The 22,054-nt window shown below is 32.2% G+C and overlaps 5 protein-coding genes across 10 annotated transcripts; 3 read left to right on the top strand and 2 right to left on the bottom strand.

The window, feature by feature from the left end:
- Positions 1 to 81: 81 nt before the first annotated feature.
- m-cup (mann-cup) lies at positions 82 to 3,309 on the top strand. Of its 3 annotated transcripts, XM_066725799.1 has the most exons (10): positions 147 to 229; positions 322 to 391; positions 621 to 1,133; positions 1,274 to 1,582; positions 1,656 to 2,019; positions 2,082 to 2,142; positions 2,226 to 2,408; positions 2,480 to 2,728; positions 2,821 to 2,946; positions 3,025 to 3,309. In XM_066725799.1, exons 3-10 carry the CDS (start codon positions 671 to 673, stop codon positions 3,241 to 3,243), a joined length of 1,974 nt encoding a protein of 657 aa, XP_066581896.1. In that variant the 5' UTR covers positions 147 to 229; positions 322 to 391; positions 621 to 670; the 3' UTR covers positions 3,244 to 3,309. The 3 variants fall into 3 exon arrangements, with proteins under 3 accessions (XP_066581897.1, XP_066581895.1, XP_066581896.1); XM_066725800.1 differs by lacking the exons at positions 147 to 229; positions 322 to 391 and adding an exon at positions 82 to 126; XM_066725798.1 differs by lacking the exon at positions 322 to 391 and having other exon boundaries at positions 90 to 229.
- A 142-nt stretch (positions 3,310 to 3,451) lies between these two features.
- On the bottom strand, positions 3,452 to 9,405 carry knk (protein Skeletor knk). Its single transcript, XM_066725796.1, has 12 exons — positions 8,729 to 9,405; positions 8,306 to 8,525; positions 8,121 to 8,229; positions 7,814 to 8,052; positions 7,513 to 7,681; positions 7,324 to 7,435; positions 7,064 to 7,200; positions 6,849 to 6,984; positions 6,589 to 6,778; positions 6,407 to 6,507; positions 5,960 to 6,322; positions 3,452 to 5,893 (listed from the first exon to the last, which is right to left on the bottom strand). Exons 1-12 carry the CDS (start codon positions 8,802 to 8,804, stop codon positions 5,706 to 5,708), a joined length of 2,040 nt encoding a protein of 679 aa, XP_066581893.1. The 5' UTR covers positions 8,805 to 9,405; the 3' UTR covers positions 3,452 to 5,705.
- Positions 9,406 to 9,804: 399 nt separating this feature from the next.
- On the top strand, positions 9,805 to 11,163 carry LOC136772812 (ankyrin repeat domain-containing protein 7-like). Its single transcript, XM_066725964.1, has 4 exons — positions 9,805 to 10,200; positions 10,301 to 10,543; positions 10,624 to 10,751; positions 10,874 to 11,163. Exons 1-4 carry the CDS (start codon positions 10,106 to 10,108, stop codon positions 11,146 to 11,148), a joined length of 741 nt encoding a protein of 246 aa, XP_066582061.1. The 5' UTR covers positions 9,805 to 10,105; the 3' UTR covers positions 11,149 to 11,163.
- A 104-nt stretch (positions 11,164 to 11,267) lies between these two features.
- On the bottom strand, positions 11,268 to 17,704 carry LOC136773016 (uncharacterized). 3 transcript variants are annotated; one of them, XM_066726330.1, is made up of 6 exons: positions 17,072 to 17,703; positions 14,644 to 16,723; positions 14,411 to 14,551; positions 12,758 to 14,348; positions 12,490 to 12,661; positions 11,268 to 12,399 (listed from the first exon to the last, which is right to left on the bottom strand). In XM_066726330.1, exons 1-6 carry the CDS (start codon positions 17,361 to 17,363, stop codon positions 12,176 to 12,178), a joined length of 4,500 nt encoding a protein of 1,499 aa, XP_066582427.1. In that variant the 5' UTR covers positions 17,364 to 17,703; the 3' UTR covers positions 11,268 to 12,175. The 3 variants fall into 3 exon arrangements, with proteins under 3 accessions (XP_066582427.1, XP_066582428.1, XP_066582426.1); XM_066726331.1 differs by having other exon boundaries at positions 14,644 to 16,585; XM_066726329.1 differs by having other exon boundaries at positions 14,644 to 17,704.
- A 661-nt stretch (positions 17,705 to 18,365) lies between these two features.
- Positions 18,366 to 22,054, top strand: LOC136773020 (uncharacterized). 2 transcript variants are annotated; one of them, XM_066726334.1, is made up of 5 exons: positions 18,366 to 19,787; positions 20,275 to 20,831; positions 20,911 to 21,077; positions 21,176 to 21,359; positions 21,465 to 22,054. In XM_066726334.1, the coding sequence occupies exons 1-5, from the start codon at positions 19,646 to 19,648 to the stop codon at positions 21,636 to 21,638; spliced, it is 1,224 nt and encodes a 407-aa protein (XP_066582431.1). In that variant the 5' UTR covers positions 18,366 to 19,645; the 3' UTR covers positions 21,639 to 22,054. The 2 variants fall into 2 exon arrangements, with proteins under 2 accessions (XP_066582431.1, XP_066582432.1); XM_066726335.1 differs by having other exon boundaries at positions 18,370 to 18,766; positions 21,465 to 22,047.

Below are 22,054 nucleotides of genomic sequence, written 5' to 3'. Positions count from 1 at the left end.
ATCACGTGATTTATCGACTGCTAGTGAGGTAGTGAGTGTGTAGTACTGTCACTATACTGTCAGGTACTCTGTAGTAGTATAAAATATAATAGATAACGAATTTTAATGATGGTGGTTGTATTGTAGGTAGGTAGCTGTAGCGCTGTAACTGTCATTTGCAAGACGTAGAGAAAATTAGCAATGTATCTAAATTCTGTTATTTGTCGGTGAACTATCGATTGATCGTTAAGTAAGTTAGCAATCTCTCATTATTTTTAATTAAATTCACCATTCCGTTAATTTAACATTTTCCTAGTATAAATCAACACAAATCCATTTCAGAATATTTGAAGGTTATCCTCCATTATATTGGTAGAAAAGCTAATAATAAAGTGAGATCAAGAATATTAAAGTATGTAGCAGTTATAAATACATACATTGTAATTGATTGAAGCGTTAAACAATAGTTTGTAAATCATAAGTGTTAAATTATTCATTGGATAACCATTTAATCCTTTATCAAACTCTTATTATAACATTAAAAATTTATTTTTGAAACATTACTGGATGGAAAAATAATAATAAATAAGAAATATACAGAATAGAAATAATATTTAAAAGCTATTTGTTTTTGTTTTTAGTATAAAAAGCTAAAGGACTACCAGTAGTTTGCAGTGATTTTTTGAATGAAATGGCAGCTGAAAATCAAGAACAACATAAAGGAAAAAAATTTATGTCTTATTACATGAATCAAATATATAATGATCTTGTGCAAGAGTGTAAATTTGCAGCACCAGGAGCTCGTCTTACATATTCATTGCGCAATCGTTTAGAAAAATTAAAGATAAACGATCGAAAAGATATTGTATCCCGTACAACTGATGGCTGTGCTCCTTTATTTATTGTGTGTAAGAGAGGACATGTGGAAATCGTGGAATATTTGATTATAGTATGCAAAGCTGATATTGAGCAAAGGGGAAAGTATGAGTTGCCTGATGACAGATCAATTCATTGTGTCACACCTCTATGGTGTGCATCTGTGTCTGGAAAACTTCCAGTTGTAAAGTGTCTTATAGCCCATAATGCTGATGTAAATGCAGTGTCTGATTCTGGCTCGACACCTGTAAGGTCTGCATGCTTCATGACACATATAGGTAACATAGATAATAATTAGTAACTGATATTTATAAAATCTAAAAATAGTTTTATCAAATTAGGCCAATGTCTTGTGTTCAATGCCTAGAACTTATGTTGCGCTACTGTAAATAATATTTCTTTAATATTTGTTTTGTAGATGTGGTTTCCTATTTAGTAAAACATGGTGCTGATATATTTAAAGCAAATTATAATGGTGGTACATGTTTGATAAATTCTGTGCAAAGTGTAGAATTATGCACTTTTCTATTGCATCGTGGAGCTGATGTTAACGCTTGTGATACTCAAAATAAAACTGTTTTGCACTATGCCATTCAGGAACATAGACTTGAAACAACAAAGCTGCTTCTTGAATATAATGCAGATCCTTACCTGAGATCTAGGTACAATGATGATGCTCTTCAAACTGCTTGTTTAAAAGGAGCCACTCAAATTTTTGAATATTTAGGTAAATTTATTGTAATTACATATTTTTTATACATTAAAGTTTATATTTTATTTAAAATAATTGTATTTTGCAGTAAAAAAAATACCATATTCCGCTGAAAGATTAGCAGATGCAAACGAATTAATGGGCACTACATTTTTTGATGATCATAATGATACTCAAAAAGCATTGAAATATTGGAGGGCTGCATTAGAAATAAGAAATACTAATTTAATTGATGGTAAGCCTTTACCCAAGAGACCTGAGCTACCAAAACGAGGAGCCTACCGAAATGCAACAGAGTTTACAACTTTAGAAGAGTTGAGTTTAATAGAACATGATTTAGATGCAATGAGAATTCAGAGCTTATTAATTTGTGAAAGAATACTTGACCCTCATCATAAGGATACTTTACTACGATTAATGTTTAGAGGAGCTTCTTATGCTGATGCATTAAGGTTAGTCTTATTATTTTTGTCTCACACTTCAAAATAATATTGTCTACTTTCATCTTTTGTAGGTACCAACCCTGTATCGATTTATGGCGTCGTGCGTTAGAGATTCGAGTAGAAAAAGACTCAGTAAGTGTGGATACTAATTAGTTTAATTTATAAACTATTATAATATGGGAAAACAAATTATATGATTAAAATTATTCCTTTAGATTTTATTTACTGATACTTGTTTTACTGCTAAAGCCTTAGTAAGGCTAATGGTTGACTTACATGATGAATCTCTTTATTTAAACTACGAATTCAATGACAAAGTAGCACCTCAATTTGATGATGTTATAGCAATATTTCAGCTACTGTCAAGTCAACTAACAGAAGCTAGAAAACTGTTGGAGGTAAAATTATATTTTTATCACAGGGGAAAATTTTTTGCTATTTTTTATCTTCTATGATTTATCCTTTCTAGAAACGACCAGTTTATAATCGTCAACAAGAGAATTATGACCGTATGCTGAAATGTGTCACACACCTTCTTTATCTGTTAGTTGAAATAGCAAATTCTGATGAAGAAGAATTCATCATAAAACAAAAGGTTCGAGATCTCGTTAAACGAAATCCTTGTACCACATTCACCGAAGACAGTTTACTTCACTTGTGTGTATCAAGTATGAATACTATTACATCTTCTTATTTTAGGACTGAAAATGTTCAAGCTGTGAGTTAATATATTTTTTAAAGAGTAAATGTTTTTATTTAGCGTTCCTCTTTTCAATATGCAGGAATTAATATATACAATAATTATTCTAGACCATTTTTCCGCACTTGGAAGTAATTAAGCTGTTAATAGAATGTGGAGCAAATGTTAACGCGCGGAATGCATCTAAATCAACTCCGCTACACGTAGCAAGTGACTCTTATAATTTTCATAATTCGGTGAGTACATTTAATCTTCGTTATCTATAATTTTTTATTAAATATATTCACATATTAATTGCTTCCATTTTTCTGCAGCTTATTAAATTATTATTGGATAATGGAGCGCATATTGACACACCAAATAAAGCGGGTAAAACACCTGCTCGTCTGATATCTTCTAATCCACTCAATAATGTGAACTTAATGAAGTATGTTACTCTTCGATGTCAAGCAGCTCAAGCTATATGCAAGTATGGAATTTCAAGCACTGACTTACCTATTACACTATATAAATTTATAGACCTACACAGATAATAAAATTAAATTGTTGTTAACATTTAAATATATTTTAAACGTGAAATAAATGGTGAATGAAAATTATCATATTGACATTACACAGCAAAAATGCGTGTCAACAACCATATGTTTTTCGAATACCGATTTCTGAAATTTATGTGGCATTTTTACGATGTCGCGAACTGTTGTTTCCAAGTTGTTTCTGATAAAATAGCTACATTTTCGAGAAAAATATACATCTCAACGAAAATAATATTAAAGTCATGTTTCCGTTGAATCGAAGCCCTGATTTATCGGTTAAAATGAATAATCGCAGCAATGATGTTTTTACGCAAGTAATGGTACATAACTTTTCGACTTAATTTGTCCTCAAGAATATGTCGTTAAGATTATATGCATCGTTGCTCTTATATACTGTATTTGTTATAAGAACGTAATTATGTAAACAGTTTTTTTTTTTTTTTAAGAAAATTAATTATATTAGTAGAAACACGCATTTTCGGTATTCGTTCTGTTATGCCGGTATGAGAGGTTTCGTTAAACATAGTGCACTCTGTGCAAAATTGATACGTCGACCTTTCAGTTATTGTCACTGTACTTTCTCTGCCAAAATTCTACACTATGCTATATCATGGAAAGGAGTATTCAATTTTCCAGAGTGTGATCTATTACATAAATGTTAAAACCGTGTAAATATTTTTAAATTAATATTACGACGGTTTTGTTTTTCAATATTCAATTCTTTAATTAAAATTGACTAATTAAATAAATAGAAAATATTAATAATTCAATAAATTTGATAACTGTATAAATAAATATTTATTATATAGTCAAAATAATATTTGTTTACTTTAAAGAGAAAGAGTTTTTCGATTTTCTTTAACAGGAGATTAAGATAATGTACTTTTCTATGTATTCAAGAGCGTTTGCATGCATCTAATATTTTAATAAAGAATATAATTATTTAATGGCATAAAATCTACTAAATCATCATAGCAACAATTTCAAATAATATTCATTTTAGAATCAAATGATAGTATTAAATTACAATATTTATTCGAGCTATATATTATTCATGATATCATTTGAAATGGCATGAATGAATAGTTTGATAGTCAGATTATCTGTACTTGGGTAATAAAAAGATCTGAATTAACCACATCACAGTCACCCATCAATTTTAGAAGGATTTGGCTGGGTATTTGGCAGTACACTCCACAATATACTATATAATAAGTATCTTTTATTGCCGTGTACTTTGTAATAACAGGGCTTTTTAAGCAGTGTGATCGATATGTCATGTGCTTATTTGCATGTACGAAAAGGAACGATAAGTCAAGTATTATTATACAATCATAATCACCAAGTTGACCTACGTGGCAGTTGAAGCTTTAATAACACATATTGCATACACACACATAAATATATAGGTTTTGATGGTTTTATATTCATATTTACGTAACAAACAATATTACGATAAATACTTTTCTTAGCCAAATATTAGAATAAAAGTTGAAATAAAAATATTTATTTTCTGACCTATCAATAAAACACGTGCTAAGTTTTGAGCAAAAGCTTCTTATATTTCTCAGGATACTGTTCTTACAGTAAAGACATAAAAAGTGTTCGCTTCGTTACTCGTAATTGATCATCTTTTAAATATTATGCGTAAACGATTTTAAAAACCTATTGGAAATTTTTATTGATTATGTTCTAGCATTTTATTTTTGATATAACATTTATTTGATTTTATATTTATTTTATTTACTGCTGAAGAATCGTGATAATTAAAAGGTCATACGAATACTTTTTAAGCTAACTGTATGGTATGTTAACCAATAAAATCACATTTAGGTAATAATAATAATAATATTGAAACAGCATTGATGTCTCTGTGATAATTTCTACTAAGTATGAATAAAAAATAATGCTCTAAATTTTAAACTCTAATGCACTCTTTATATTGTTAAATTGTTTCGCGATGTTAATGGACTATTCAGTCTATTTACATAACAAATAATGTCAAGAATGTTACAACAGGTATATTTTCCTTTGGCACTATAATATATAAAAAGGAACGACACACGTGAAATTATATTTTTATATGCATAATGACTATTATCAGCACAAAATCTATGAAAATGGAAAAAATCGTAACAGTATACGGTATATAAATATTCAATAATTTTTAAATACCTAAATCCTTTTCATATGATTTTAGTAATTTCTATTTTACTTTAAAAATAACTATTTTCCAAGATATACCTTAATGAAATTTTTGCGAAAAATGTCAAACTATTATATTATCTCATTGTAAATAAATAAGTTACAATTGGTTATATTAGTTTGAATTTTTCTAATACAAGACTAACGATGTATAATATGATATGATTATATTTTGAATATTGTCTGTAAGTTTGACTAAAGAATAATTGAAATTGATCGGAGAATGTTTAAAATAGAGCTAAGTTAATATTAACTTAGAAAAAATAAGGAAATACAGTAACTGCTCCTACGACAAGCGTCAAGTGAACCAAGCTTGCAACGTTTCGGATATATACATCAACAACGTGTATTTTCCAGCCCATGTTTGCATGGGTGAATGAATTATAATAAACAATATCGGGCCATGATGAATTTGGCGTAACTTCCAATATTCCTCCTTCACCTGTACAAACGTTTATAATTTTCTTTTATAGCACAGTATACTCATATTTTAAGATAAAGCTCTTACCAGGCTCACAAATCTGAATTAATGTTCGGTTGAATTTTTTAAACGTCGGAAAATCATCATCGAGTCTCCTGTCTCGTCCATTGTGCTTACTCAAGCAGAGTGGTCCAACAGCTGTTGGTCTTGGCCGACCTCTTCTTGTAAATTCCACTCCTGCTAAAACTCTGACGTTACTCTGCGCAACATCGGAAAGTCTATCATATCCACCATGTGGCTCGTCTGTGATAATTAGTGGATGATATAAGTTTGGACTGTGAGGATTGTTTCCTCCGTGCACTCGAAAATTATAAGTTAATCCTCGGCGGAGATAAAGCTCGGGTATCAATTGTCCATCTATATACCACACAAGGCCCATTGATGTTTGGCCTATATATTCAAAAATATATTTTTAATTTATGCGTAGTAAACAGATAAAAAAATAATAATTCATCTCAAATAAATTCTGCTTACCTGTGATTCCCTCATATCCTTTTTTCCCACCAGGTGGACCAATCGTTGCTTTAAAAGTCCTGATGCTTCTATCAAATATCTCTGCTTTCTCCCATGGCTCTCTAACCAAATATTATTTTATTTATAATAATTGGAATTATTGTGTCAATAAATAGAATAAAATATAAATTCATGAGAATCACCTCAATTTCGAATCATCTTCTGTAAAATCCATGCAAGAATTAGCTGGCTCTAATCTGTTTAATTCTAATTTTAAATCACTCTTAGGATAAACATCATGGAAATTCGGTTCCTTATTCTCGTCCAATCTACCTAATGCCCAAATTACGTAGACTGCACGATCGGTTGGATATTCTTTATCCCCTGGATCCGCTATTATAAAGTAAAGATTCTCCTTATATTATATATTATCCAATTAAAAGTTTAATATATTTATACTTACACGAATTTAACGTCCGCCTATACGTAATAATATTAATTCCGTTTTCTCTTACAGCAGTATATAATTGATTGTTATCTATACCACCAACGATATCATCTTTACAAACGCCCAAATAACGTCCAAGCACTTTTCTACACTAAAATTGAAATAGAAAATTGAATATTTTTTACCAATTGTATACCATAATAATATACCAATTTTGCTATTATATATACCGGCGCTTTGGCAGTAATATTATAATCCGTAGCATATCCTCTTGTATCATCTATATAAGCAATGGCAACATCTGCACCTTCCATTTGGCTAGACGTTTCAGATCCAGAAAGTCCAAATGCCATGTACTCATTTTCACCTATTTGAAGAATAAAAATGTGTATCTCAGCCATAAATACTATACAAGATCATTTTCGTTATTTCACATCTAGTACAACCCTTCATATCAAATACTAAAGTTCAATTTATAATACATATTTACCAATTTGAGCGGCCAATTGAATAGTTATTTGAGGTCCAAAAATTTCCCAACTCACTTTATATTTTTTGTGCAATTGAACACAATTTGGTAAAGTTTGTGAATGTTTTATTACCTGAAGAAAACTTGTAAAATTAAAACACAATTCATTTTTATCAAGATTATTTATAAGTCAACGAAACTAATTATTACTTTCACAAGCGACGGAGGAACATTTAGGCCGTCTGGAATGAGAACAGAGCCATAATTTGTTTTAGTTTTAACATCGAACACACTGAGCCAATCTACGTTGAAAACAGTCACGTCGCCTGGTAGCTGAATGATAATATCTTCATTTTTGTACGCGCGAAGAGGATCTAGACTAGACGATACGAAATTTCATATTACTCCAGTGATATGTAACTTTTAAATATTGTATACAAATTTGCATTCGATTGAAATAAATAAAGTGAATGTAAAACTAAAGGTTAAAGAGAAAAATATTGGTGCGTACTATCCATACTCATCGGGGACTTTGAATCCTTTACTCGATGGTTGCGGACCTAGTCCTACCCAAAAGTATACATCACCTCCAGTGCCATCGTAGCTAAACTGCGGTATACTTATGGTTTTTGCATCAAGAATAATAATAGAGTCAGACGAGATTCCATGAGATCTTGTGGATAACTGTGGAATTTTTTGTGGTGCTGGTGGATCAAACTCTTCAGGAATATAGACATCTCCAAATGCGCTCTAAAATGAAGAATTTCAATGAAATATCTATTACGTGCTTTCGATAGTTTGAAATGCATGAAATATACCTGACTCCATAAATCATATATTGCGAACCATTTAATATCAGTAATTTTTTTATTATCGGGCAAAGTTAAAGTGAAGTCTTTATTAAAATATCGATCAAGAATGTTGGTCCTGTAGGTTGAAAAAATTTGTAATGTAATCATTCATTAATGAAAAAAGAAATTAATTGACAGGCGCGATTACTCACTTGCCATACTCATCGGGTACGATGAATCCTTGCGGCCCAGGTCGGTTAGAAGCACCAGCCCAGAAAAATGTATCAGCTCCATTCCCGTCATAACTAAACGAGGTCAGCAGTAGAGTATACTCGTCTACCGCGTAAACGTCACCAGAAACTTGATGATGATAAGCATTCAATTTCCCAAGATACTTTCCCTTATACTCTTCGTCATCCTGTTCAGCGTTTCCTGGAAAATAATATAAAAATAAATTTTTCTTACGAAGCACCAAAGTCTGAAATATTTCCATGTATTCTTCAATAAGTGTTAAAGATTTCAACGCATGGTCTGACGCATTCTCGCACAGCTAAATCCACGAAAAACTGTGTATTTAATAAATTACGATAAAAATTACAAAGATATTGTTCAACGCTTCAACAGGGAGATCTTACCGTGGCTGGAAAGAAGGACGAATCCTGTGAGAATCGTAAGAACGATCGTTCTCCTCTTCCTCATGACATATGCCATCGCTTCATTTTTGCTCAAAATAGAAATTAACGTGCCTGAGTTATATGCGGCACGCTAAGAATGTTGAGAAAAATGATTCGAATAATAAATCAGAATGCTCTGAAGCGGTGAGGAGATTTAGTTAGGAGGTTGAGTGGATATTTGGAGGAAAATTATTTGAAAGGACGCAAAGTGTTTTGGTGAATTATCAAGAATGATATTGTTAATCACTGAGCGAACTGATCCGTCGTTCTGCTCCACCTTCTGTTTTCTACCAGTTGTACAAAGTTCCTTCCTTCTTCTTTCTGCATGGGTCCGAAATGCTCCCATTGGCCCAAGTTCTACCAGCTTTACCTTCTTCCGACCGACTGACTATTGTTTGCAAGATAGAAAGTGGACTCGGACAGGAGAATTGCTCAGCTCAGCGTTTCAAACTGTCTTCCAACATGCTCCTGTCTCCGAAGAGAAAGTACAACGGTTTAAGACGTCTGAAGAATATGTCCTCCGTGCCTCCGGTTGTTGGTTCTGGTCCGTGCTATCGGGCTTGAACGTCTGGATCCGGAATTTCTATACAGTCACTACTAAATAGTGGTCAGTTACTATTCACTCTGTCAGTCGATGAGTCAATCACAGACAGAAACGAGGAATCATATTCGCATATAGTCTATCAGAAATCAGCGGACCTTGACAGCATGTACCACACAGCTATCTTGGATATCTGCATTTATTTTTGTATTTTAAAGTTTTCTTCTTTTTTCCTCTTAATGATTAAAACGTTTTTCAATCCTTATACTTTTTTGAGAATTTTATCAGAATGTACTTAGAATTTCTACGTTTATATATATTTATGGTACATGCTGACTATATAATTAGGAATCAATTTTTTTTAATTTTAAGCATTATATTGGCAGTGTAATAAATATATATGGATCATAGAATAATAATAAAAGGATTTTTTAAATTGTGCATCTATATACACGTAATTTGTTCTCCAATTTTTACAAAGCTTTACCAATTTTACTTATATCAGTTATATTTCTTTGAATCTTTAGAGGGTGGGCATTTTTCAGTGAAATTGATCTTATATTTTACACAAAATCTGCCTATATATGAAATATACTGTTTGCATAGTACAAGAAAGTTGTAGGTGGTTACCATTGTGGCCGGGCTCATCCTCAACTGGTTAATGTGTAGGTGCACTATATATGTGGTTCAAGGTTTGATCGAATTCTGCTGTGTTACACGTGTAGTTACAGTACCAGCGCCAGTAAGGGAGTAGTGTATATAATACGATACACAAGTTAAAAATTTCAATATAAATAATGATTAGAGCCTGTAATGAAGTTAATGAGAAGACTTTAATTCGACTTTTGAAGTTTGGATGTGATGAAAAAATAAAAGAATTCGTTTTACAGCAGTAAGTTAAATAAACTATTAATATGAATATTATTACATATTATACGTTTGAGAATCTAGCAGTAATTATGGTTGTTTATGTTTTGTAATGATAATCGCAGTGCTCCATCGATTAATATGAATTATCTGGATTTCAATTTAAAAACGCCTCTTAGTGCTGCCATAGATCGCGAAGATCCGGAAATATTGTGTTTCTTACTTGCTAATATTTCGACTGATTTAAATGATACTGCAGTGCAGCCTTCAGGAAGAACTGTTATAATGTATGCCTCTTTTAAATGCAATAATCCTCAAATGCTGGAGGAACTCTTAAAGAAAAATGCGAATCCACGGCAAACGGATATGTGAGAATTGAATATTATAATTTTTACCGTTAAAATTGTTGTTGATAAATATTATATAAAAATTACACTTGCTTTCTTAGCTGTGGATGGAACTCTCTTCAATACGCGATAGCAGGAGAGAAAATTGCAAACGTATCATATCTTTTGAAATATGGCTTATCCAAAAACTTTAGAGATTTTAAAGGACAAACACCGTTAATGACTGCTGGTTAGTTACAATTTTTGGAAACTTCTTTAAAAATCTTATTAACATTCATAAACTTATAACAAATTTAATTTATTTTACTTTAATTTTCGGCACACATTTATGCGAAATGGAAAAACTGGCAGTGCTCCTTTCGAGTTTGGATATTATAAAATTACTTTTGAATTGCAAAGTGGACATTGATGAGCGCGATGATGTAGGATTAAGTGCAATTCAAATTGCAATCCTTTACAGAAAAAGAGACGCGATTCTTTTATTGATACAAAAAGGAGCGAACATGGCTCAAGTTACTCCATTAACTAACGCTTCATTAAAGCAGCTCTCAAATACAACAATGCCAAAGCAATTGCCCTATATCCAAATTGAAAAAAAATATTCTAATAAATCTTTCAATATTTAGTAATCTTGACTTTTGTTCAGTCTATGCTTATTATATTTACCATATGTACTTACACAACAAGAAATTATTTAATTCCTGTAGTTTAAATATTAAATAATATGTCAAATGTAATAGTAACAGTAAAATACTAATTTACTTATGTTAGAACATCATTTTCTAATATATAATATATTTATTTAAAATAGGTTATACAAAATAATGAAATAAAAATTCAGGTCAAGTTAATAATACTAACTTAACTTAATTTGTAAAAAAATGTGTACTTTTATCAGGTACTAAATAACTACTTTAGTATATTAAAGCATTTAATAGATATAAAATCGGTGGTTTCTTCTCAAAACTATGCGAAAAAACATTTCAAACACATACAAATTAGGCACAAGTTTTCAGAATTATTTATAATAATTCAATATCTCTTTTTTTGAACACATTGACAATTTGATTGTCTAATTTTCAAAACATCTTTAGTTTTCAAGCATATGTTTCTTTTCAATATATAAATATTGATATCAAAATGAATTTTGCAACAAGTTTTAAATTTGTTAGAGCATTCTTAGAAATATTTAATTTGTTAGTAATATACCAATTAAAAAGGAAATTTTATTGAATATAAAACTATTTTGGCAAGAAGCGGATCATCTAAAAATTCGTAACTTAAATTCTATACATCGTGCTAAATTTAAACATTTTTATATTTAAATAATATATTAACGAAATGCGTTGTAAATACTTTAGAGTTTGCTAATTAATACTATTATAAAAATATTATTTATATATTTCCGATTAAGCCTGCACAATCTATTTTGACAGTATCTAAGCTTTTCCTGAAAATCTTAATAAATTAGATAGTAATATAATGCAATTATAATACCTTAAGTAGTTGCAGCTAGTATAACTAGATGGCTAAAGTATAAGCTGTCATGTTTTTCATGTAGCTATAATAAAATACTTTTTAAAATAATGTTTTAAATATACTTTTGCTTTTTTGAAAGATATTGTTAAAAATTATAATCAATGTTTTTCTTTCCTATAAATTAGATATTACACTTATACTTTGAGAGAGATCTACTTGGCCCCTTAAAACTTTCTGTTGCAATTTTTTACAAAAAATTTTGGCCATTAGTTTGTTACGGCGGGCTTCTTCTTGTCTTTCTCTTTGCCTTCTTTTAGAGTTTACCTCATTCAACCTCAGATATCGTTTACGTAAACGCTCTTTCATTTCTCGTTCAGTCAGTTTTCTCTGTGTGTAGCCTATATACACGAGACACAAAAGTTACAACTTGGGTACTGCTATAGAAGTAAAATACATAATTTTTTCAACATAATTAAATAATAATTTACCTGGAAACTTGTACGATCTTGCCGGTTTAGACACATTTGGTATACTGGCCATTGCTAACAGCTGTACACGTTTCTCTTTTCTTAGTTCACGTAGATGAGATATTTCGTACATATATTGCCTACGAGTTTCGGCATTATCCACAAAATCAGGTTTGTTTTTTGTTAAATAATCCTGAAAAAAAACTTGAGCGGTAAATAAATGCAGTTATAATAATAATTTCAAGAAACATTCATTTATATATCTTTTAAATTGAAAGCAATATACAACCTGAAGCGTATTTGTGTTTCCTGCTTTTTTATTTACATGGTTAATTTTGGCTTTATCACATACGCATGCCTCTGCTTTTGGTGTTACATTTATATGTGTAGCATCATCAGTTTTTTGTGGGTCTTCCTTCGTGAACGACAGCTCGTATGCGATTGGTTTTGGAATTAAATGATAACATTTACAGTTTCTGGTGGTTTGGTATACTGTACCGCATGCGTGACAACATTTACAGCCCTTTTCAACTTTATTAAAATTCATTGCATTACAGCTAGTTCTTGTTCCATAATGAGTATCATATAATTTTCGTTCATCATCCATAGCTCTATTAATGCACATACAATTATTACCGCAGTTACATGTAACATCATTTTGTAACTTTGAACACTGTGAATGCTTCATTTCTTTTTCGTTAGATAGATAGTACGTTCGTTGCTTAGCCAGAGACTCTTGCATCGCATGAGATTCACCATTACAATATTGCTTACTATCCATGCAGCACTCGCACACTTGTTTAATAGCACACATGTTTTTCTCATGATTATTCTCACACGAGCATTTTTCCGAGCACCCACCTACAGCAATTGTTTCTGTGTGCGCAGTATTCTTAGAAACAAAGCCATTCTTGTTTGATTTTCCATTTAATTTAATAATTGTACTCTTTCTCTCCGATTTACTGGCATTTTCATTTTCATTTATGCCTGTAGTGTTTGGACAAGTGCAATATACTAGATGATCTTCATTTTTATTTAGGCAAACAAACATATTTGCACATTTGCTCATTGGATTTTGGCATTGATTGTTTTGACAAGTGATAGAGTTTTCTATTACAGGTGTTTCTTGAGAATACTGTTGACATACATTACTCGATTGTTTCCTGTATTCTTTTTTATTAAAACCAGCACTATTGCTTTCAGAAAAAATCCCTTCCTTACAATGGCATGTACGAACACCATCACATCCACAGATAAATTTGGATTTTGATGCATTTATTTGATTTTTAGTTTCTTTTTGTTTAAATTGATTGCTTGTTGCACCAGAAGAATCTACTGTACCTACCATAGATTCAGCACTTAATGGCATCATTTGTGAAATTGTTTGTTTATTTTTATTAAATACTTGTGCATCAACTGTGCTAACAAAGCATTTACAGGAATCTTGTTGCAAATGACTCTTGTATGTTGGACATCGAATGCTCATGTTTTGTGGGCATTCAGATCCATGTAGAATGCATTGACATTCATAATTAGAATTATAATGAGAACATTTTTTATGAGCAGGACATGCAACATAATGTCGAGCATCTGATTTTGTCTGTATGGATGAAAAGTTTGAAATATTATCAGAGTTCGTTTGTGTAGCCGCATGAGTTATTTCATTTAAACCATCCCCTGTCCTTGCTGCTGATACTATTTCACATCCTGTCTTTGAGTGTGCTCTCATTGCGTCGGTAGCTGTTTGCGAGAAACTGTTACGCTTTCTCATATACTTAAGTAGTTTTGGATTGCCATTACTTGAAAGTGGGCAAGCAGCTAAATTACAATGAGATGACCATTGACCATTCATTTGATGTTCTGGCATTTCTGGAGTTACACTATTTTAATGAAAAGAGTATTTAAAAAACTGTACTTTTATTATAAATTATAATGTCATTACCTGCACTGTATGTAATGAAGATTTCCTATTTGCTCCTTCGTACAAGGGACGATGGTTAATGGCTTATGCTTAAAATTCATTGGTTTTAATTTTCTTGGAGAGGATTTGACTTTCTCCAGCTTTCTTGGCTGCTCCAATAATCTGAATTAAAAGATTATAAAAATAAAATTATTTGTGTATAAAATTAATATAGACAATCATGATTCTATTGATTTTAAACAAAACACACATACTTCTTCAGATTACAAAGGTGGCTTATTTCATTAGTTATCCATAATAGCTGATTTCTTTTCTCCATCTCTGCATAATTAACTAATTTTGAATCTCCAGATTCTGAATTACTACATTGCTTCAATACAAATTGCCTTTCAGACAATGTTGTAGGTAACCGCCAATCCGAATTTCTTTGATTAGGTGTTCTCCTATTGCTTACAATTGCATTTAAAAGAATTCTGTTTGCATCTGGTGGTGAACTATTAGTTGTAGTTGATTCTTCATGAGGTAACTTGCATTTATCCTTTAAGCAAAATATATTCTTTGCTTTACTAGTTTTATGAGATCTTTGTGGGAAAAAACATTCAGAACTTTCACTTTTTTCAACATCAGTAGGACTATGAATATTATGCTGGCAATCATCAGTTCTTAACCCCATTCTCGCTTTTCTACCATCCATCTCTGTACGATCTGTATGTCTGTCAAATTTATCACTATTGCTGCTATCTAAAACAACTTCTACCATCCTCTCTCTATTCCTATCATTTTGTACTGGTTTCTTTGTACAATCTTTTTGTTTTCTAGGCTTCCAGTCATCGGAAGAGTCAGTTGTACTATGCTTTTCTGTCAGAGCTTGCAAGATTTCTGTTCTGTATACTTTATTTCTAGCATCATCAGGATTCCAAGGCACATTATCTTCTAAATTATGCTCAATTTTATCATCAGTATATTTTGCAGTTACAAGTCTCTTAACAACGTGATGTATCAATCGTTTCTTAACATGTTTATCACACTTATTAGCATCAACTAAACTTCTTAAAATATTCACACTTCTCTCCAAGTCTCGTACTAGGCTATCAGAATCTCCCCATAATTTTTCGTCAATACTAGAACTAGTATTAGGTACAGTTGAATTTGATCTACCAGTATCTACTGATGAAACATGACTGCTATTACCATTTGGTACATTCTCATAAACATGTCCTGGAAAATATTCAAAACTATTTGCCCGACCAGTAATATTTTCTAGATCATCAGGTTGTGGTGTTGTATTAGAAGAATCATGCTGCGATATTTCTGGACTAGTATGATGTTTTCTATTATATAAACTTTCTTCTTTACCAGAAACTTTTGATAAATCAGGACTTGGAACATGTTTCTTTGTATTCTGAACTTTATATGTACCCTTTGGATTTTTTAAAATTGAATGTAATGTTTTTTGTAAGCTAGTACCTCTTTTTGGTAAAGGAGGTCTCTCCTCTTCAGTAACAGACACTTGAACTCCAATAGATTCCTGGCAGGTATTAATACTTGTTTGAATAACTTTATCGCAAGTAGAAGGTTTATTTACAATAGTGGAAATAGATGAAGTAGAGTTAAAAATATAAGGTGCTAATACTTTGTTTCTATCTTTAATATGTAAGTTTAATTCACTCTGGCTTCTTTTCAATGATAGTTTTGAAAATGCAGGTATTACATTCATTGAAGTACTTTTTTTCAATGGTGAATTAAATGGATTTAAATTATCACTAGCTCCATTATTTTTATGAACAATCCTTCGTCCTTCTGTTGGATACTTTGTAATAGGTATTTTAATAGTAAAAGATGATTTAGGTGTTTCTGATATTTTATTATTGCTGTTATTATTTTGAGAGCTTTGGTTTAGTTCTTCTTGCATCTTATTATTTTCTTTACAAATACAATTCTCATTAGACTTAATATCATTTCCAGTAATTATGCCAGATAAAGGAATTTTTACAATAGGTGTAATCTCAATTTCACTTTCAGATCCTGAGATATTTTCTAGTATTGGTGTGGAATTTGCATCTGGATTCAATGAGATTTTAGATTTAGCCTGAGCTAGCTTTTCAGCACTAGCTTTACTCGTAGTACAGGATTCCGTAGTACCTTCAGGATCTAACCGTAGCGCAGCTGAACATCCTCTTGACAATGCCATGCGTTCTATAGTACTTAATTGCTTACTATTTTGTTTATTATGTGGTAAAGTATTAAAGTATCCTACATCAGCACCGCTATCCCATTCAAGTGGCTTATGCGATGCAATACTAGATGTAGGTGAAGTTTTTCTCTCGCTTGAATCTGTATTTAATTTTTGACTGTCATTTTTATCATCTGATATTGCATCTGATTTATTATGTTTGAAATCAGGAGACGGTGAATGAGGATCTGTTAAAGACTGTATATGTCTATTTGTATTTTCCGTAGTAGGCGGTTGACCAATTAATCCATTCGCTGCGCATGTCACTGATCCGGCCGTACACATGTCATGGATCCGTGACATGCACAGCGAATGGGTTAATGGAGGTCTTATCCATCTGCGTCGTTCTCTTGGAACATACGATTGAAAGTTATATTCTTCGCCTATACAGTCTTGCCTGTTATTATCTAATTTAGGATTCAACTCATAGAGTTTTGAAAAGTATTTACCTGCTTCTTCCGCCGATGTACTGCTTGTAGGTAAAGACAAATACTGATCCAAGTTTGAATTTCGGGAATACTTCTGCAAATATTCCATTACCTGTGAAGACAAACTTTCACATGTGGCATGAACTTTTAACTTTGACTGTGCATGTGTAACAGGAGTAGAGTGCCAAGGGATCGAGCTGCATACTTGTGATAATTTATCTGGTTTTTGTGCTTGCCTTAATGATAATGGTTGTTCTGAAGACTCTAGATCTTTTAAACGATCTTCGCAGCTCGATTCTGAATCATAATCCATATTCAAGAACTATATTTTTTTAACATATTTGCTTATAATTTTCTCAAAATTATCCATTGAATTGGCGATGTTATTGTTTATGCCTTCACTTGAATTATTATGGCTACTCTTTCTTAAAGCTGTGCTTGACTCAAGTAGTAAGCGTAGCCAACCATTGTGTAATGTAGGAGAGTAGAGCTACAACTCTCATAGAAAAAATGTATTGCTGCAGAGCAGACGTGAGACGCGTTCACCTTCACACTTCACGCGTTCACGGATGACGGAACTGTTACTGTTTAGTGTGGCGCTACTGGCGCTAGTGTCAACGCTACTTTAGCTGCGCCCTGCGGCCCCTGCGGGCCGATTAACTCCGATTCGCGCATAAAATGCACAGATTATATGTATAGTTTACGTTACGTTTGTTATAGATTTTTAGCGCTTTAGGGTGAGTCCGACCAAAACCTGTAAGGTAAAATTTTACCATGTAGGATTGCCAATTTTTCGAAAATACGTATGCTGATTGGCTAATTCACAGCAAATTGGCAATCCTACATTGTAAAATTTTACCTTACAGGATTTGGTCGGACTCACCCTTAGTGTGCACATTATGATGCATATGCATGTATTGGACCGTAGCCTTTAATTTGCAGTACGTACTACTACATACATGTATGTAAACTAAAATTTCACGTAAAGTAACATATACATATAAGACGTATGCGTTAAAGTCTAAGGACCAGTCTTACATGTCTCAATTAATTTGATTATGCTGTAATAAATGTCACGCGGAATATATGTAAAGTATTTCGTATGATATATTTTATGTTAAATATAATATAGCATAATTAATTTAATTGTTTAATTGAGACCTGTAAGACCGGGCCTAACTCGCGCTTTTTCGATATGCGCAGTATACTGCGCAACTGCGCATACGCATGAGAGTCGCATTGGAGAGGGAATGTCGAGAATGTGTGTGTATATATGTGTGGCGCAAATGCGCATGTCTAACGCGCGCTAGCTAATGCTAATGCTAATGGGCTTCGTTCCTTGTCCTTCGCTGCTGTGCTGTTCGAAATACGTATCGTGTCCATCGTGGTAATCGTGGTATTCCATATTCGTGTTGTGTCGTGGCGTCTCTTTCTAGTTTCTACAATATCTTGTCTTGTCTAGTGCGGTCGTCATCGCTGGGTGGGCTTGGTGTCATTCTTTCAACGTTTATTATTTACTGCGGTGTACCTGTACCATCGCGTTTAGCATTTCCTAAATTGTCAGTTTCATGGATCTGTGATTCGTTAATTGCAAATTTCGTAAAACATCACGTAGCGTAGAGAAAAGGAATTGAAAGCAAAACTTGGAAGTGCGAAAAAGTTTGAAGAAAATTGAGAGCATGTCAGAAATTGACGCAAAAATTAATATGTCGCTGGGTAAGTGGCCAAAGCTGGTGTATAAAAATCTGAAAATCACCGCTGTGCTGGGTTGGGCAGGAAGTTCCCGTTTACTCCTTGAACGTCTAAAAATGGCGATCGTGGATCATCCAAACAAGAAAAAACGAAAATCTTCCCTAATGATTGTCGGGCTCGATACAAATCGATGATGGATGCTTCTGGGATTTTCTCTGGACATGTACTAAAATTCTTAATAGGAAAGAGTTTAATCTTGAAACAAATAATCCAATTTGTTATGGGGCATTGAATTATATGAATCAGACGATCCGCGAGCGCATGGAATCCGAGAATAAAAAAATAAGAGATGTTAAAGTTCTTACTTTCTACTGCGTGGGAGGACGAAATGTGTGTTGCGCAAGAGAAGTTCTATTTTTAAGAATGTAACGCATCCTTCTGCTTATTCCATTTTTGGTCGTGCCGATAGAAAAATGCAGATAGTTCAAAAAAATAAATGGTAGAAATATCTGGGAGACTGAAGAAGATAAGGATTCATATTATGCATAGTAATCATAATCTATTTATCAAAGGAAAAGTTTGTAGTAGCACTTTGAAAATAATATAGTCAAGTGCAATAATGCTGAGAAAAATATTTCAAAACACAAAACAGCACAAAGTATTCTCAGCAATAATCATTTATGAATAAGTCCCAATTCAGAACCAGCGATATTTGTATTCTTAATCGTATGCTTTCCTCCAGCCCCTTTCTGTCTTATTTGTATGAGCTCAGTGTATACATCACATATTGAAGAAACAATTAAACTTTATAGTAAATTTTGTCTTGACAATGGATCATTACATAATTTCTCCCTATTGATGGATGAATTGGGGAAACCAAATTAGCAGCTTTCTTGATGCAGAATGATTTTATCAAATTGTAAAAAAAAATTTACAATTATTGGGAGACATAAGCCAATTTCATTCACAAAATGGCACCTGGATGTTGATTTTTATACATTCATAATGGAACAATTGTACATGATTTTTCTTTGGAGCACAAAAAGTAAAATGTTTTGTAAATCATTAATAAAATATACTTAAATTATTTTAAATTTACAAAGAATATTTTAACCAATATGTTTCAGTTATAAAAGGTTTCTCTTATAAATGTTTATTTTTTTAAGTAGTGTTTAAACAAGTAGTTTATTTATTTGCATATTTAAAAATTTGATTTATTTTGTGTGAAATATTAATTTTTTTATTGAAAAATCTTTATTTAAGTTTGTTAATATATAATAATGCAAGTTTTTTATAAGTAATCCAACAATCAGATACTGGGGCTAAAAGTCTTGTGTCTCAGAAGTCATGGAAAAAAATTGTTGTATAAAAACAGCTGAAAGCTTACTTTTGTGAAAGCTTCTGGTCTCAGAGCTTAAAAAATTTATTGAATCCAGAAAGAAATTTTACTGCATTGTAGAATTTATTAAAAATTCAACAGTGAAGCTGGAATGTAGTGCTCATTAAAATTTGCAAATTTTCTTCCTTTTAAGATGAGATCATAAAGCTCCAAAAGAAGGAGAAAAAGAAAAAGCCTGGAACAGCTGGGAAACCAAGGACAAGCCATAACAATACACGTGGACGTGGAAGAGTTAGTGGAAGAAACATACAAGTGAAACGCATTGGTACACAGAAGAGAGATCAGATGTGGAAACGAGGTCGTAAATTTTCCTCACAAGCCAACAATTTTGGTAGAAAAACTTTTATTAAAAATGGCCAGATCAGATCAAAAAACAATTTGTCTGCAAACCAAAAGTTTAATACAAGAGGAAGTAACTTGAGTGGAGCTCGACGTGGCCGTAATACCAGATTTGGTTTAACAAGGAGCAAAAGCCGAACAAATTTAACATTTGCACAAGGAGGCTTCTTCACAAAAAACATCCTAAAGAAGACCAACAGTCTTCCAAATCTTCGAGATCCAACATCAGTTCACAGTAGATTAGGATATCAGAGCCCTGCACAGATAGCCTACAGAAACCGTGTTAAAAGGGCAAAGCAACTTCTCTTACAAAGACAAAATCAACATCTATCTGCTCAGAATCAATTTAGAGTAAGTAAAAATGGATTCATCTATGAGTATTAACTTATTGCATTTATTGATAGTAATTGATATTATTTTATTATTAAAGATTCCACAGGCTGGAAGATCACTGACCTCTATACAACAAAGAAACATGGAAGGAAGGCAACAGATTTTAACTTCTCAGCGACATTTCATGACAGGTCTTCTGAGATCGGATCAAATTGCACATGCTCAGCGTCGAGCACAATATGAGCAAAAGCTTATGAGAGTCAAGTATGACAATTCAACCTATGTATCCTTTTTTCCTTTGTAGTATATAATAATACAATAAGTGAGCCAAGATAAATTATATTAATTTATTGATATTCCAGCACTGCTCGAATGAGTAGCAATCCAAATGTGAATTTTATGTGCACTTTGGGGGAAGAGTATAATCCTGGTCCTAGACAGAGGTCACTGAATCTTGGGCATACCAATGGAGGAAGTATTGGTGGTTTACGCCAATTACCCCGCGGACGACCTCTCTTTAGACAGAGCGATCAAAATATTAATTCGGTAAAGAGTTAATTTATTTTAAAAACGATGATCGTATATCTTTATCTAATCGAATTAATTCGAGCTTTCGCTGTTTTGAACAAAATCAAATTAATTTAATTTTAGGCCAGTCGTTCAGCTCTGCAAGGTGTAAGGTCTCGATCCAGATCGAGGTCAAGGCCACGGAACGTGGTACCAGCCAACGAAAAAGATGATCGTACTTTCAGCAAAGTTATGTATAGCTTATCGGGGAACCTCGGAGTCACCGGCAGAACTTTAAATGATAGATTTAGTAATTAAGACAATTATTTTATTGAAAAATCGTTTTATATTCTAAATCTAAGACTGCTATAAAGCCAGGAAAAGTCTAAATATTTTTTGTTCACTTAGCTAAATCAAGGCTTTGTTGATCGGCAGTTAGGCTGAAAAAGGTTTACATAGATGCAATATGTAAATTACATTTTTTTACCATACACTTGGTAGTATTTGTTAATTGAATTTCACTAGTTTTTATCTTTAATGGATAGTGAGATATGAGTAGACGATACATAAGATTAAAATATTTATACATTTAAAAATAATTTTGATTTTTGTTTTTATTATGTGATAAATATAAAATATAATAAGTAACACATGTAAATTTGATGTTTAGTATTTTAAAGGGTTATTGAAAAATAGAACATGCTTTGTACCATATTGCACTGTAGTAGGGAGGT

Source organism: Prorops nasuta, unplaced genomic scaffold (assembly GCF_024137725.1).
Source record: "Prorops nasuta isolate Cenicafe-Biocafe unplaced genomic scaffold, Cenicafe_Pnas_1.2 PNAS00004, whole genome shotgun sequence".
NCBI lineage: Eukaryota > Metazoa > Arthropoda > Insecta > Hymenoptera > Bethylidae > Prorops > Prorops nasuta.
Note: the sequence above shows the minus strand (reverse complement) of the source record. Positions and strands in the feature narration are given on the sequence as shown.

Coding starts and splice junctions, on each gene's coding strand:
- LOC136773016 (XM_066726329.1), bottom strand. CDS start 17,363: ATGGATTATGATTCAGAATCGAGCTGCGAAGATCGTTTAAAAGATCTA. Junction 14,552..14,643: donor CACCTTTGTAATCTGAAGAA/GTATGTGTGTTT, acceptor CTTTTAATTCAG/ATTATTGGAGCAGCCAAGAA. Junction 14,349..14,410: donor CTTCATTACATACAGTGCAG/GTAATGACATTA, acceptor TCATTAAAATAG/TGTAACTCCAGAAATGCCAG.
- LOC136773020 (XM_066726334.1), top strand. CDS start 19,646: ATGATTTTATCAAATTGTAAAAAAAAATTTACAATTATTGGGAGACAT. Junction 19,788..20,274: donor TTTTCTTTGGAGCACAAAAA/GTAAAATGTTTT, acceptor CTTCCTTTTAAG/ATGAGATCATAAAGCTCCAA. Junction 21,360..21,464: donor GCGATCAAAATATTAATTCG/GTAAAGAGTTAA, acceptor ATTTAATTTTAG/GCCAGTCGTTCAGCTCTGCA.
- knk (XM_066725796.1), bottom strand. CDS start 8,804: ATGGCATATGTCATGAGGAAGAGGAGAACGATCGTTCTTACGATTCTC. Junction 7,682..7,813: donor GTCCCCGATGAGTATGGATA/GTACGCACCAAT, acceptor CGTATCGTCTAG/TCTAGATCCTCTTCGCGCGT. Junction 7,436..7,512: donor TTCCTCCGTCGCTTGTGAAA/GTAATAATTAGT, acceptor AGTTTTCTTCAG/GTAATAAAACATTCACAAAC.
- LOC136772812 (XM_066725964.1), top strand. CDS start 10,106: ATGATTAGAGCCTGTAATGAAGTTAATGAGAAGACTTTAATTCGACTT. Junction 10,544..10,623: donor AATCCACGGCAAACGGATAT/GTGAGAATTGAA, acceptor TTGCTTTCTTAG/CTGTGGATGGAACTCTCTTC. Junction 10,752..10,873: donor AACACCGTTAATGACTGCTG/GTTAGTTACAAT, acceptor AAAAACTGGCAG/TGCTCCTTTCGAGTTTGGAT.
- m-cup (XM_066725800.1), top strand. CDS start 671: ATGGCAGCTGAAAATCAAGAACAACATAAAGGAAAAAAATTTATGTCT. Junction 1,134..1,273: donor ATGCTTCATGACACATATAG/GTAACATAGATA, acceptor TTTGTTTTGTAG/ATGTGGTTTCCTATTTAGTA. Junction 2,409..2,479: donor AAGCTAGAAAACTGTTGGAG/GTAAAATTATAT, acceptor TATCCTTTCTAG/AAACGACCAGTTTATAATCG.